The sequence below is a fragment of the Nannobrachium achirus genome, assembly GCF_963921795.1.
Source record: "Nannobrachium achirus genome assembly, chromosome: 19".
Classification (NCBI taxonomy): Eukaryota; Metazoa; Chordata; class Actinopteri; order Myctophiformes; family Myctophidae; genus Nannobrachium; species Nannobrachium achirus.
The window spans coordinates 37,906,641-37,920,361 of NC_137826.1; the positions used below are offsets into that span (position 1 = coordinate 37,906,641).

The 13,721-nt window shown below is 42.5% G+C and overlaps 1 protein-coding gene across 1 annotated transcript in view; it reads right to left on the minus strand.

Annotated features, from left to right (window-relative positions):
• The window catches only part of LOC308304453 (A disintegrin and metalloproteinase with thrombospondin motifs 2-like), a 60,099-nt gene that overhangs the window by 12,733 nt on the left and 33,645 nt on the right, over positions 1 to 13,721 (minus strand). Inside the window, exons 6-16 of the mRNA XM_080749053.1 lie at positions 13,455 to 13,611; positions 12,915 to 13,020; positions 12,224 to 12,367; positions 9,815 to 9,947; positions 8,374 to 8,487; positions 7,218 to 7,363; positions 5,548 to 5,637; positions 3,485 to 3,567; positions 2,107 to 2,240; positions 1,387 to 1,510; positions 867 to 947 (exon numbers count right to left, since the gene is read on the minus strand). Coding sequence (XP_080605179.1) covers positions 867 to 947; positions 1,387 to 1,510; positions 2,107 to 2,240; positions 3,485 to 3,567; positions 5,548 to 5,637; positions 7,218 to 7,363; positions 8,374 to 8,487; positions 9,815 to 9,947; positions 12,224 to 12,367; positions 12,915 to 13,020; positions 13,455 to 13,611 — 1,312 coding nt within the window. The remainder of the gene's footprint in view (positions 1 to 866; positions 948 to 1,386; positions 1,511 to 2,106; positions 2,241 to 3,484; positions 3,568 to 5,547; positions 5,638 to 7,217; positions 7,364 to 8,373; positions 8,488 to 9,814; positions 9,948 to 12,223; positions 12,368 to 12,914; positions 13,021 to 13,454; positions 13,612 to 13,721) is intronic.

The window sequence follows — 13,721 nt, forward strand, 5'->3', positions numbered from 1 at the left end:
GAACAAAATGTTCCCTTAATTCTTTGAGCTTTCTTTGAGCAGTACTACAGTGTACTATACTCAAATAAATTCAGATAAATTAACTGAACATTTTGTTCCCTTCATTTCTTTGAGCAGTATATTTCGTCCCTCTAACCATTCTAGTTATAATTTTGCGAATGTCTGTCTGTCTGTCTGTCTGTCTGTCTGTCTGTCTGTCTGAGTGAGTGTCTGTCTGAGTGAGTGTCTGTCTGTCTGTCACAGCGTTTCTCCTCAGTGGCTGGAGCAATTGATCTGAAATCGCATCACCATTAGCATATGAACACACCTAACATAACTGTGAAGCCCGTTTGTCACTTTCACAAATCATATGCTGTATATTAGCATTTTTATGGTGTATCTATATCTATTCTGCATCTAGCATGAGGCATATCAATTCTGCATCTACTATGAGGCAACATGTTTAACCAGCTCTGTGTGTGTGTGTGTGTGTGTGTGTGTGTGTGTGTGTGTGTGTGTGTGTGTGTGTGTGTGTGTGTGTGTGTGTGTGTGTGTGTGTGTGTGTGTGCGCAGGCGGGTGGGCGGTTGTCCAAAAATCATGCAGATCGGTACACAGTATCTCTATAGCCATTAAACGAAACGGGTATTTCTTACATTGATGCTCCTACATATTATCATGCAAGCACCAGTTAAAGTTACTTTCCATCCCTCATATACTGTGTGCACAGTGCACACCCCATAACCCACACACTGCACATCATTTCGGAGCTCATATCTTTGAACGGGTAAGGGCTAGTTCTAGTTAAACCTCTGAATAACTCAGGGGGAATTTAGCCTTCCTTGCTTTCACACAGGATGTGATGTAAGAACTACTTCGATCCTCTTACCCAGAATGTGCGGTGTTCCTTTAAACTCCTGTATGAGCAGGTGTCTGGCTCCCTTGGGAATCTCAAGGATCTTCAGGAAGCCTAGAAAACCACAGTAAAAACCATGATCCACTGACCAGTCTGGGTCACAATCAGTCACGGTATATCATGTAACAAGTCCAGTCGTCCATTCATTTTACAGTCTATGGTGTAGACAGAACGGAGAAAAGAATGGCTGTTTCACAATGCATACCGTATTGTCACTGACAGTAGAACTTCACAAATGGTAATGAAAAGGAAAGATAAACTATGGACAGAAAACCGTGTGTGTGTGTGTGTGTGTGTGTGTGTGTGTGTGTGTGTGTGTGTGCGTGTGTGTGTGTGTGTGTGTGCACGTGCGTGCGTACGTGCATGTGTGTGTGTATTAGGGCTTTAACAACTTATGATTTTTGCAAGTCGACTCGACTCAGTAAAAAGTTGAGTTGAAGTCGACTTTATTGTTTGATGACGTCATCACATTGACAGGGGTGTATTACTGTACCTTGTTTCTTGGTGCTGCGTGTGAAGTTTCCCTTGATGATCTTACAGCTGCTGTTGTCCCCTCCGCAGATTCCACACTTGTCTTCCTGCTTGTCTGACGCTATCAGGTGGTCACAGCCCACATGCTGCAATGCAACATCATTAACAAGTTCACTTATACTCTATTGATCCCCGAGGGAAAGATTCCTCCTCTGCATTTGACTCGACAAATTGTCTTTGTTTATAAAACAAGCTGCAATGTACACATAAACTTAAAAATTGTATGTTGTGAAGTGCTTATGCGCTCTTTGCTGTACTATCACCACAAAGAAAGAATGAATGAATGAATGAATGAATGAATGAATGAATGAATGAATCAATGAATGAATCAATCAATCAATCAATACCATTGTACCAACATAGGAGCACAATGAAAACCAGGACATTTTTGTGTTATCCTTTTAGTCTTAATGTTTGACTGTACATCGCGCTGTTTTCTGAATAATAAAGTATTCAATCAATCAATGGGAAAGTAAAACTATTGAAATTCTCACAGTTTCAATAATAATCTCTTTCTCTCTCTCTCTCTCTCTCTCTCTCTCTTTGGATCTCTCTTTGGACTTTGGATCCCAGAGTTGTCATGGCCGTCTGGATGAGAGGCTCTCTGTTGTTGGGGTCAGGGTTTCTCCCTCTCTCTCTCTCTCTCTCTCATTCTCTCTCTCTCTCTATCACTATCACCCACCTCACAGTCTCCTGTAACACAAACGCTGTACGGGTCTTTGTAGGAGCATGCTGTCCCATCGTGCACCATTCTTTTCATGGACACAACATCGCCTGTCTCCTTGGACTGACAGTACAAATGACAGCGCTCATCAGCTGGAGAGGGAGAGAGAGAGAGGTAGAAAGAAAGTGAAAGAGAAACAGAGGGAGGGAGACAGAGAGAGAAAGAAAGAGAGGTTACATGTCGTCACAAGCTGTGAGACACTGATTAATCACAGACAAAATAAGCAATGTGACCCTGTGGAATTGGAATGATTCAAATGGTGGGAAGTGATAAATCTTTGGCAGGGCTTTATAGATGTAGTTAAAGAAGGTGATTGGTTTGATTTAAACGATTTGAAAAAAGGAAAATGGCCCAATGTTAAAAGGGAAAAGGAAAATGGCCCAATGTTAAAAGGGGAGGATATCACAATATTAGTTCTGCCTGGTCTCTAAACAGTTAAAGGGAGAGGCGGCTAATTTCTTTCCAATAACAGACAAATCAGCAGAGAGCAGATTCTTGGCTGATGAGTTTTCCATGTGCTAACACACGCGTGCTTGCGCTCATGCACACGTGCACTCACACACCCACAGACCCACCCTCTGTGTGCACAAACTCTCTCATAAACTCATGCAAACGTCTACGTTTTTTGTTTTTAAGACATACTTTGTTTTATTTCAGAAAGTTCAGTGTTAGAAATACAGGAAACCAAGGGCAGTGAGAGAGAGAGGGGTAGACATGAGAGACCTGACAGGGGGTCAGATTCAAACCCGGGTCCTCGTGCTCCCAAGGAGCATGTGGTCTGTGCAATAACTGGCTGAGCCACCAGGCACCCCCACACTCTCTCTGTCTGTCTGTCTCTCTCTGTCTCTGTCTCTCTCTCTGTGTGTGTGTGTGTGTGTGTGTGTGTGTGTGTGTGTGTGTGTGTGTGTGTGTGTGTGTCTCTCTCTCTCTCTCTTTCCCTCTCCCTACCTCTCACACACACACACACACACACACACACACACACACACACACACACACACACACACACACACACACACACACACACACACACACACACACACACACACACACACACATGCACGAATCCACTTAGACCAGAGTCAATGTTCTCAAGTTCAACTGTCAGCAACTCAAGTTCCCTGTAAACACATTTGATCTTTAACCCTTCCACATTCATTTGACGGGTGTACAAATGTCACTGAGGTCAGACCAAACATGTCAACCGTGTGTGTGTGTGTGTGCGTGCGCGCGCGCACGTACGTGTGTGTGTGTGTGTGTGTGTGTGTGTGTGTGTGTGTGTGTGTGTGTGTGTGTGTGTGTGTGTGTGTGTGTGTGTGTGTGTGTGTTTTCTTACGGTCTGGGTGTTCGTATGGTAGCCAGTGGTGTTTTTGCCCGTCATGTTCAAAGTAGGGGTCCCATCCCTTACACTGCTCCTGTCTGCAACACACAGTGTCATCACAACACTGATTTATTACAACAGTCAAGCTTCTGCACACCTAAGATTCTTACGAATATATGACCTAATGACAGGACGTCTTTGCAATGGAATGTAATAATAATAAAAATAAATGTCAACCTCTGCTCATCTTTGAAAATAGACGACCTATAATCTCACAACACATATCGTTGCACCACGTTGTGAGTTTGTAGATCAGCTATTTTAAACGTTAAAAAACTGTTTTGAAAACCTTTGGAAATGGGTCTTTAGTATAAGAGTAAATAATGCTGATTTTATACCTTATCATTTAATTTTATTAGAACTTAGTTTACAGTGAGAAAGTGCATACCCAACATCGGCTACAGTACAAGAGTACAGGTCACGTAATTTGGACATACGGTTCACCGCTTCACTTCGAAGTGAAGCGGTGAACTTTTATTCTATGTGTTCTAGAGTTATGAACTCTGTGATCTATACATCTATACAGTTATGGACTCTGTGATCTATTCATTCTTCATATATTCTGAATGAATATATAAAGAATGGAGGGCCGAATTATCATGTGAAGCTTGACCAATCCTCAAAGTATCCATTCATCAGACCGGGAGGGACACTACACACATATTCTGGACGTACAGGACAGATAAAGCCTGTTCATTCTGAACTGAAATGGCCATATATGGACATGGGACTAGGGTTGTTCGATATGGCCAAAAAATAAAATCTCGATTATTTTCTCTGAAATCCCGATTTTCGATTTCGATTTCGATTTTTTGTTAAAAGAATAATACATTGTTTCAACTATTTTGTTTTCATTTAAAAAATGCAAGGAAATGATTTTTTTTTTCATTATTGTTTCATTTTTTGATTTTTTTTATATAGCCAAATAGCAAAATGCAATAAAACAATAAGGGTATTAATAATAATAACTTTAGTTGTGCAACAATCACATACAACTTAGCGTCCTTAGTGTTTCATTATCAATAGTGAGTGACAAAACAGCCAAAACAAGCCAGCTCTTGGAGGCTGGTGAGGCATTTTGGTAGGCATTTCGCCTACCAAAATGTAATTCCTGGCTACGCCCCTGCCCTGCACCACTCATGCACGGAGATGTTGACTGATTGTAAACGGAGGCGAAGCGCTTCGCTTCCCGACGCAAAATTAACACAGTGACGGACAGTAGGAGTAGACTACAGTCAGTAGGTGGGTAACACAGAATTAATAAGCTTCTTTCAAACTACAACAAGTAGAGTAAGTTTACCAGCTCAGCAGCGTTTTGTTCTGTTTGCTGCTTGAACCATCGCGAGTGAGCGCAGTGAGGTGGTGAACTCTGCTCAGTCTGACGTGCGCTAAACGCGCATCAAAGAAATTACACATCAGATAGAAAGTAGTATTAATTTGGTGTCGGACCTTGTCGTCCTGCTTTAGGAGGACGGGGCTGTGTACTTTTTGCGCGTGCAAGGCTCCAATGAGTAAGAATTTCCCTAATTAAAGTGAAAATCGATTTTACGATTTCCATTTTTTTAAATCTTCCAAAGGAAAAAAACCGGGTTACGATTAAAAATCGATTAATCGAACAACCCTACATGGGACACATATTTTGCTTTTTGAAAAAGCCTATTCATTCTGGACTGATATTCTGGACGTACGGGACAGAAAGAACCTGTTCATTCTGGACTGGAGTGGCCATACTGTATATGGACATGAGGTGACATACATTGTGTTTTTGAAAAAACCTGTTCATTCTGGACTGGGATGACCATATATGGACATTAAACACACATTTTGTTTTTGAAAAAACCTGTTCATTCTGGACTGAAATGACCATATATGGGCGTGGGACACACAAAGCCACTCATTGGAAGCGGTTTTCACCGCTTCAAAAAGGTTAAATTACTAGAAAGGGCAACAAGAAATAGTTTATTAGAACAAAGAGACAAAACAATGAGAGCACATGCTGTTCCAAGTGAAACACTGACCTGAAGTCAGTCAGGCCGGGGCACTCCTCCAGCTTACACAGCTGAAACTCGTAACTGTTTCCGAAGCAGGTGCGCCCCCCGTTGGCGGGCCTGGAGGTGACAGGAGCATGATATCATCACATTGGCTCTTCCTTCCTCCTCTACCGCAGGGGTTCTCAACCTTTCCAGGCCGTGACCCACAAAATAGTCATATTTTAACAGGGAACCCCCCCTCCACCTTGACGAGCACTAAGAGTTCAGGAATTACATTTTGTATAACACGGTTTGTGGAAAATAGCCGATCTACATGCTCACAGCGCCTCGCATCAATTTCTGCCTCTAATATTTGACAATTTGGCCAATGTTTAATTTGTCATTTTAGAGTTATCAAAACGTCCTTAAATTGTCACTTAACACATCGGATGCCCACGTGATCTCTGACGTCTTATTTGCTGGTGCCCATGGCAACGCGTCATTTTACCTACCGGCGAGAGTACTGGCGAGAAAAGTAATCCGAGTAAATGTAATCCGAGTATGTCCTGTTTATTTCGCGAAAATCTTTTCTTTCAGTCAGGACCGTTTTTTATCATTTCTAAGCCACAGTGTTTGTGTTACGGCATGTAGAAGAGGCTGCCGTTTTGAGAAAAAAATGAAAAAAGGAAGAGAATCCGGAGAAAACAGCATTTTTGTGCAGCCGGTAAACAGGAAGTCAACGAGCCCGCACAGCACGTCCGGGTGACGTAATTGCGCGCTGCATGTTGGGAAATGGAGTTGTTTCATCACCGCGGTAGCCAAGTGCAGTAGCTACAGTACAGTATAGTTTACTGTACAACGCGTCAAGCGCGTCGTTGGGCACTCGTAAAGATCAAAGAGATTGACGCGTAGACACCACGTGGGCACCCGATGTGTTAAGAAATGTGCAGATACCCTCTATACACTTAAACTTTATGATGGGTTTGTTTACTGTTGAGAGAGAAAACAATGTTGCACATTAAGTTAATCATCTGGGGACCCCTCTGGGTAGCCTGGCAAGCCAGCCCTGATACGTGCTCAGTCACTCATTCCTTCCCCAGTATCAGGTCTGGACTTCGGCCTATAGGCACCGAGTATGAGAAATCAGAAAATGATCGGGCCAAACAGTGACTGTGTTTCAACTGCTGTCCGCACAACAAGTGAAAAGCTTCCCCTGATTGGTCCATGTGTAGATGGTGACGTACTGTATATGCATGCTGCGGCATTTTCAAAACAACAATGGCTGCCCTTGATGCAACAAGTGTAACAGTTAACACTGAAACGATAAAACAAGCAATAAGTGAAGTTATTCCAGAGTTGGCATCAATTACAAAAATTAAAAAGGAACAGCAGTATGCGCTAGCGTAGTTCATCGGCCGAAAAGACGTATTTGTTTGCCGTTCTTCTGACTGGCTGCACTGTGATGACAGATGTTTTGCTACGCTGATTGGTTAAAGGAGTCTGTCTGTCAAGGCTCTGTCAAGGCTCTGTCAAGTACTCCCGCCCACTTTTCAAGCTGCCTATAGCCCAAAGTTCAGACTCATATTGTGGGAAGGAACGAGTGAGTGAATGCACAGTATGAGGCTGGCTTGCCCGACCCGACCCACAGGTTGAGTGCAGGCTGACTGACTGTGTGAAGTGCGTTTATGGTGTCACTGGGTGACGGCGGGGTCACTCACCTCGGGTTGTCGCACCCTCGCGTCCGGAACTGCACCCCTCCCCCACACGACCTGGAGCAGCTTCCAAATGGGCTCCACGCCCCCCAGCTGCCGTCGCGGCGGAGCAGGTCAGGGTTCAACCTGACACAGTAACCCTTAAAGCAGTGCTGTGGGGGAAGAGGAGGGGGATTCAGATCACGTGGTGCACTTGAACTTGAAACGCACACACGCTGTGTGCACTTTGAAGTTCAATAGATATCCAATACCACCCTAAGGACTACAAACCACTGAGTGACCTCTAGAACTACTGCACATATAAACAGACTTTTAAACACATTTTAAATCTTTTTAAGCCTTTTTTATATACTACTTAAATCATTTTGGGGAAAAATGCAGATCTTTGTCCAAAAGCAACTGCTGCTATTTCAACTGTCCAACTGTATATATTCTATGTTCCCCTTTTTCAACAGTTTTTATTTTATTTTGACACTTGCTTTGGCAATGTAAACGTTTGTTTTTTCATACCAATAAAGCTCCTTTGAATTGAAATTGATACGACGACGGGGAGTGGCCATTTCCCTCGGTTTTCTGGAAGCCTCACTGACAGTTTCCCCCAAGAACTATACTATTCTGCACTGAGCGGAAGCCAGGTTGAAGATAAGATTAGGCTCAACTATCAGGTCCACCATGTTGAAACCCTCAGTGATTTAACACTGGGAGAGTACAAGTAACCACACGGACCAGTCCATTTGGTTGTACAGCTGAATTACAAAGCGACAGATGGATACTCAGGATATCACAGTGTGGGGTTAAGATGAGAATGCCAGGATCATGAGATTTGGGAAAGTTTGGGGTATAGAATAAAATGAATTGACCTAAGACACCGTTTCTCAACATTGGGACCAGACCATAACTCTGAGTGCGTACAATTGGACTCATACTGTATGGGTCCATTTGGTTCCATTTGTATACTCTAAGATTTAAATAAACACTAAGGATTTTAACTTTTTAACTGAAGATTGGGGTCCCACAGCAAAAATATATATATAAAAGAAAGAAAGTGTGCAAATGGGGGTCAGAGGCTAAACGCATATCAAACTGTGGGTCCTTGAAATGAAAGATGTTGAGAATCATTTATTTAAGACTCATGAATCAAATCTAACACAGATCTCCATACCTTATCAGGTCCACACTTTGTGCCGTCGATGGGCGGGCCTTTCTTGGTCTTACAGAAGAACGGGTTGTCGGGATGACTGCACCAAAGCTGCTTACACGGGTCGTAGGTACTGTACTAGAGAGATACATGTATAAACAGATAGATAGATAGACAGACAGACAGAGAGACAGATGGACACATACAGTAGACAGACATACTGTATGTGCACGCACAGGCTGCATACACGCGTGCACACACAAGCCCACAGGCCAGAGCAGGCCTGTAAAAGAGATTAGCCTATTTGACAGTAAACGCTAACATTCCATGAATTACATAAGAGACTGTATATTGTAGCAGACTGTGAGTGTGAACGTCTGCCATGCAGACAAACAGAGCTAGCTATCCCAACCTTGTAGTGAACGACAACTACAAACACACAGCTAAAAGAATCCATGTTAACGAGACAAGTGATTACATTTTTTTGCAATACCGTTTTCTCTCTCTCGCTGTCTCTCCCTCATCAAAAACCCAGTTGGTAAGTATTAAAGTAGGCTGACATAACTTTATTTGTTTCTGATGCTGTTTTAACTTGTTTCAGCGATCTGCTCGGGGGGAAAGGGTGAAAACAATTAATTTGAGACGATAAAAATGTACCGACAGAGACAAAACTTTGGCAGACTAAAAACAAACTGCCGTCTGTTCTCAGAATAGACTAATCAGGGTCAGTAGTTTTGGGCCCTCAATCAAACAATGCACAGTATGAGTCAATTTAAGTGAACTGAACTGGCTTCCAGTGGAATCCAGGGTCACTCTGACCAGGCTGGTAAAGGTTTATAAGATTATGTCTCCAAATTAACTTAATGGTCTACTTCATCATACAAAAGTGTCAAGCAAAAGTAGTGTAAATAGCCAATCTACAAGCTGACAATGTGTTGCATCACGAGCATTGTGAGCTTGTAGATCTGCTATTTTCACAATTTCTGAACATTTTCGTTCCATTCCTGAAAAGGTTTTCCAACCGACAACAATATATACCTGTAATACAAGAGACAGCATAGCCGGCCTAATTATTTTTTATTTTATAATATTGTCATTGTGTGATGTTTTGTTAGGTACATTGGTTTTATTTATATTTATTTATTATTTGAGAGGTCCACAATGGAAATAAGTCCTTGCCTTTATTGTGTTTTATCCTGTTTTGACCAACATGTATGATTTGTAGATTACTGACAATTCAAACTAACAAACTAACTTTGGTGGGGGACTGAAAAGGAAAAAGAAACCAATGCGCTCTCCTGGTGAAGAAAAGTTGAAAAGCCTTTATTGAAGTGGCTAATTCATAATTGAAGTTAAACTGGGATAACCCACGCGTAGCGGCCAGCACAGCCTTTTTCATGTAAAGGTACCGGTATGATAACAAACTAATAAACAGACAGACAGACAGACAGGCTGGCTGACTCACCGCTGTACACATACTGTATCCATATCCAAAATCATAGCGACACTGATCATCCATGGAGTACTCCAGACCTGGCAGCTGTGGCAGAGCGGGCCAATCGTGATCGAACGGGTCGTCACGAAGACACTCATATTTACTGGAGTGAGAAACAAGGTGTAACAGAGGTAGAGAGTGAAACAGAGGGTAACAGAGTTAGAGACTGAGAGAGAGAATAACAGAGGAGTGAGACAGTGTTATCTTTTTGGATGTGATCATGTCTGCAGCCATGTCACACACAGCTTAGTCTCAGGCGCAGATATCATCTGTCTATGAACTCCAGGAATCATACTGTAGTACTGACGTAAGAGACCAGGGGTTCCTATACGTTTCCATGGCGAGGGCCTCAAATAATAAGTCAAGTGACTGCAGCCCCTCAAGTTTATAGACCATACATGGGCAACTGGCGGCCACCTTCACTTAATGCGGCCCACAGGTTAATACTGATATCTTATTGATTTCAGCTGTTACAATTCCAAACATGACCTGCTTTAATTCCGTCAGTCTATATTAGTAGCTTAAAAGTGACTAGTATTGTAGTATTAAAATATATATATTTTTTAATGTCCAATGTATTTGTATTTAGGTTCATAAAGTTAACATGAGTATATAACTAAATGCGTTTGCAATTAAATCCAAATGTTACATTTCCAATTAAAAAAGAACAAAAAACAATTCAGGATTCCAATTCAAAAGAAGCAAAAATAGCAGATCTACAAGCTCAAAACGCATCGTAATGAGATACAAATGACAAAGTTGGACGTAGCAATATGCAATGTGGCCCTCTGGAGTGAAGGTGGAGATATAGTGGCCCTCTCCATCATCAAAGTTGCCCACCCCTGCTTTAGACCATTCACACAGTGGCAATGTTGCTATTATATAAGTTAATTTCACCACCCCGTTGTCACCCCGTTTCTTTTCAATGCAAAATGTCTATTGTCTATTGTGAAATGGTAAAAGAAAGACAGAAATATTACTATCTAGAAGCTTCCTAACCCAACAAGTTATGAACATGTAAATCTGCTATTTTTGTATTAGTATATATATATATATATATATATATATATATTACATTTTATTTGTTTACCATATTTATTTCTTTATACATGCCCAAAATGGTGCCACCAGGTTGAAAGTGATTCAACTGGTACACCTGAGGGTTGCAGCCCCACGTTGAAAACCACTGTCATGTGATGACTGACTAATTCTGTACCTGAAATAAGATTACTTCGGAGGTCAGTCTATGACATCAGTCATAGGTATCCTCAGTACTATGATGTCAGTCCTATAACATGAATCATCATCTCCATATTGGTCATTTGCTCTGTTTCTATGGCAATGTTTGCTGCTCGGATGGACTTCCCGTGAACCACCGGTGGAATTTGGGGAAATTGAGACCCGAATATACTGTAGTCAGCTCTACCAGTTATTTTGGTCATTGCCAATTCCCTCTGTTCGTACTGCAGTCCATGTCACTGCCAACCCCCAGTGTTGGCCTGGGGATGGTGCCGGTGTAGACAAGCAGAGGGATTACCAGCACTCATGGAAATGTCCCTCAGGAACTTTTATTTAGTTAGGCACGAGCAGCATACAGGACAACGTGCACACCCTTCTTCAGCATCACTCATTGATGCTGAAGAAGGCAGTGTGCTGAAAGCCGTTTGTCTTTCTGCATGCTGCCCGTGCCTAACTAAATAGAAGTCCTGGCGGACATTTCCGAGAGTGCTGGTAATCAGTCTGCTTGTAAAGAAGGTTAACTCCAAACATTTAGCGCTTATGCCAACAGAGAATCCTCCTTGGCAAGGGGAGATATTAAGTGTTTTGGGCTTCAAGCTGAGCTACATTGCGACATTTGCATCCCCTTAATGTGTCCTCTGACGGAGCTTTCGCACTGCAAGATAAAAGATTTGTTTGAGCGGTGCGATTACATACAAAGTCAATGCAAAGACGGGACTTGCCGCAATGTTGCGTCAAACGCTGCGAACGGGATGATGCAAAGAAAGCACTCCGTCGCCTTGGTATCTTCACTCCAGTTGGAAAATCCCAATTGAGGTGACCATGTTTACCAACGCTGACCAAATGCGACCAAAGCGAAGCAATGGAAGCGACTAGAAAGCTATGTTATCTTGCGGTGGGAACGCAGTTTTATATCCACTTCTTTTCCCGGAGGAGTTCCCCCGGGAGAGTGTTTAACACATGCGGACATAAGGATACCGAAGCCACCTGCGGTGCTTGCCACCCGTAATGACAGTAATAAACGCAGTGAGGTGTGTTAATTAAATGCTGTGACTGTGATATTTCTGACATTACAGAACAGAGAGTGTCATCACCAGTCACCAGGTCACCAATTTTAGTGCAACAGAAGAAGACACTTACTGCAGGTATTTGCTGAGCTCCTGTTCGCTGCAGCGTGACCAGTGGTAACGGTGGAACGCTGCCTGGACCAACGGAGCCATGATGCTCCCCATGGGAACCTCATCGCCACACTCATTACCCTGCCCGTCATGTTCCATCCCCAACCTAGACAGACAGACAATCAATTAGGCATACAGATGGACAGACAGATGGACTGAGAGGTACTAACATAAGAGCTGATCTAGGCCTTGTCAAAAAAATACAGATAAGTAGAAAGGTAAATAAATACACATTGCCATTCTCCATATTTTTACTTTTTGTGTTTTTTTGTTGTTGTAAATTAACACCCTACTAGTCTTCTAGATCACACTACAGCGTCCCACAAAAGCATCAAAAGTAGCAGATCCACAAGCTTGAAACATGACGTGAAGCGGCGCGTTTTGAACTTCATGTGCTACTTTAGCTACTTTTTATTTTGAATCCTGAAAAGTAACATTTTTGGACTTCCACCCGACAGAGACGATATACATTATACAAATCTGTGGATTGATATTGTGTGTGTGTGTGTGTGTGTGTGTGTGTGTGTGTGTGTGTGTGTGTGTGTGTGTGTGTGTGTGTGTGTGTGTGTGTGTGTGTGTGTGTGTGTGTGTGTGTGTGTGTGTGTGTGTGGTAGGGGGTTGGTGGGGTCTGTGTGTGCGTGTCTGTTTCTCACACGTGTCCAGTTTCGTGGGCGATCACGAACGCTGAGGAGAATCCATCTTCGTGGTTAAGGGTGCAACTCCGCACAGGGTGACACATACCTGTGACTGGAGCATAACCTAGAGAGAGACAGACAGTTTGACTTTACATTAATAAGTTACATTAATAAACAACACCCAACCAACCCAACAAAAATCTTTACTCTTATGTACCAGTACAAAAGACGTAACAATAAAGTACCCTTTGAACCCTTGAACCTAAAAATGTAAATTAATGTACACATCATGCTCACACAACCACCAAAAATCATGGCACCGCATCTTTAATGGTCAGAGTTTTATATACTGTAGATGTTATTTTCACCAATCCATCTTAGATCCATCTACAATCTAATGTAACTACTGTATGTTAACTGCAAACTGTTCCCAATAAGGTGAACACCTACAGTATGTAGCCTATACTGTAGCAGAAACATGGCAGACAGTGAATGCAGCAGTACTTTCAGACAGTGAACGCAACAGTACTTATACACAGTGAGTTGCTGTTTTTCTACCTTGCATGCCAGAAGGTCCAAACTCCTGTCTGGTGATGTAGATAGCGTGGTCGTGGTACTCTGCATCCTGGGGATCCGGCTTCTGCTGCAGGAAGGCCCAGCGACACACATTCTCCAGACTCTGGGAGGGGTTCCCCAGCTCTATCAACTCCAGAGACTAATGGGTGTGGATGCAATGCACAGTAAAGAATATAGTAAAAATACAGAGAGAGAGAGATAGAGAGAGATTACACAAGAGCTATTCTATTCCAGTGGTTCTCAAATTTG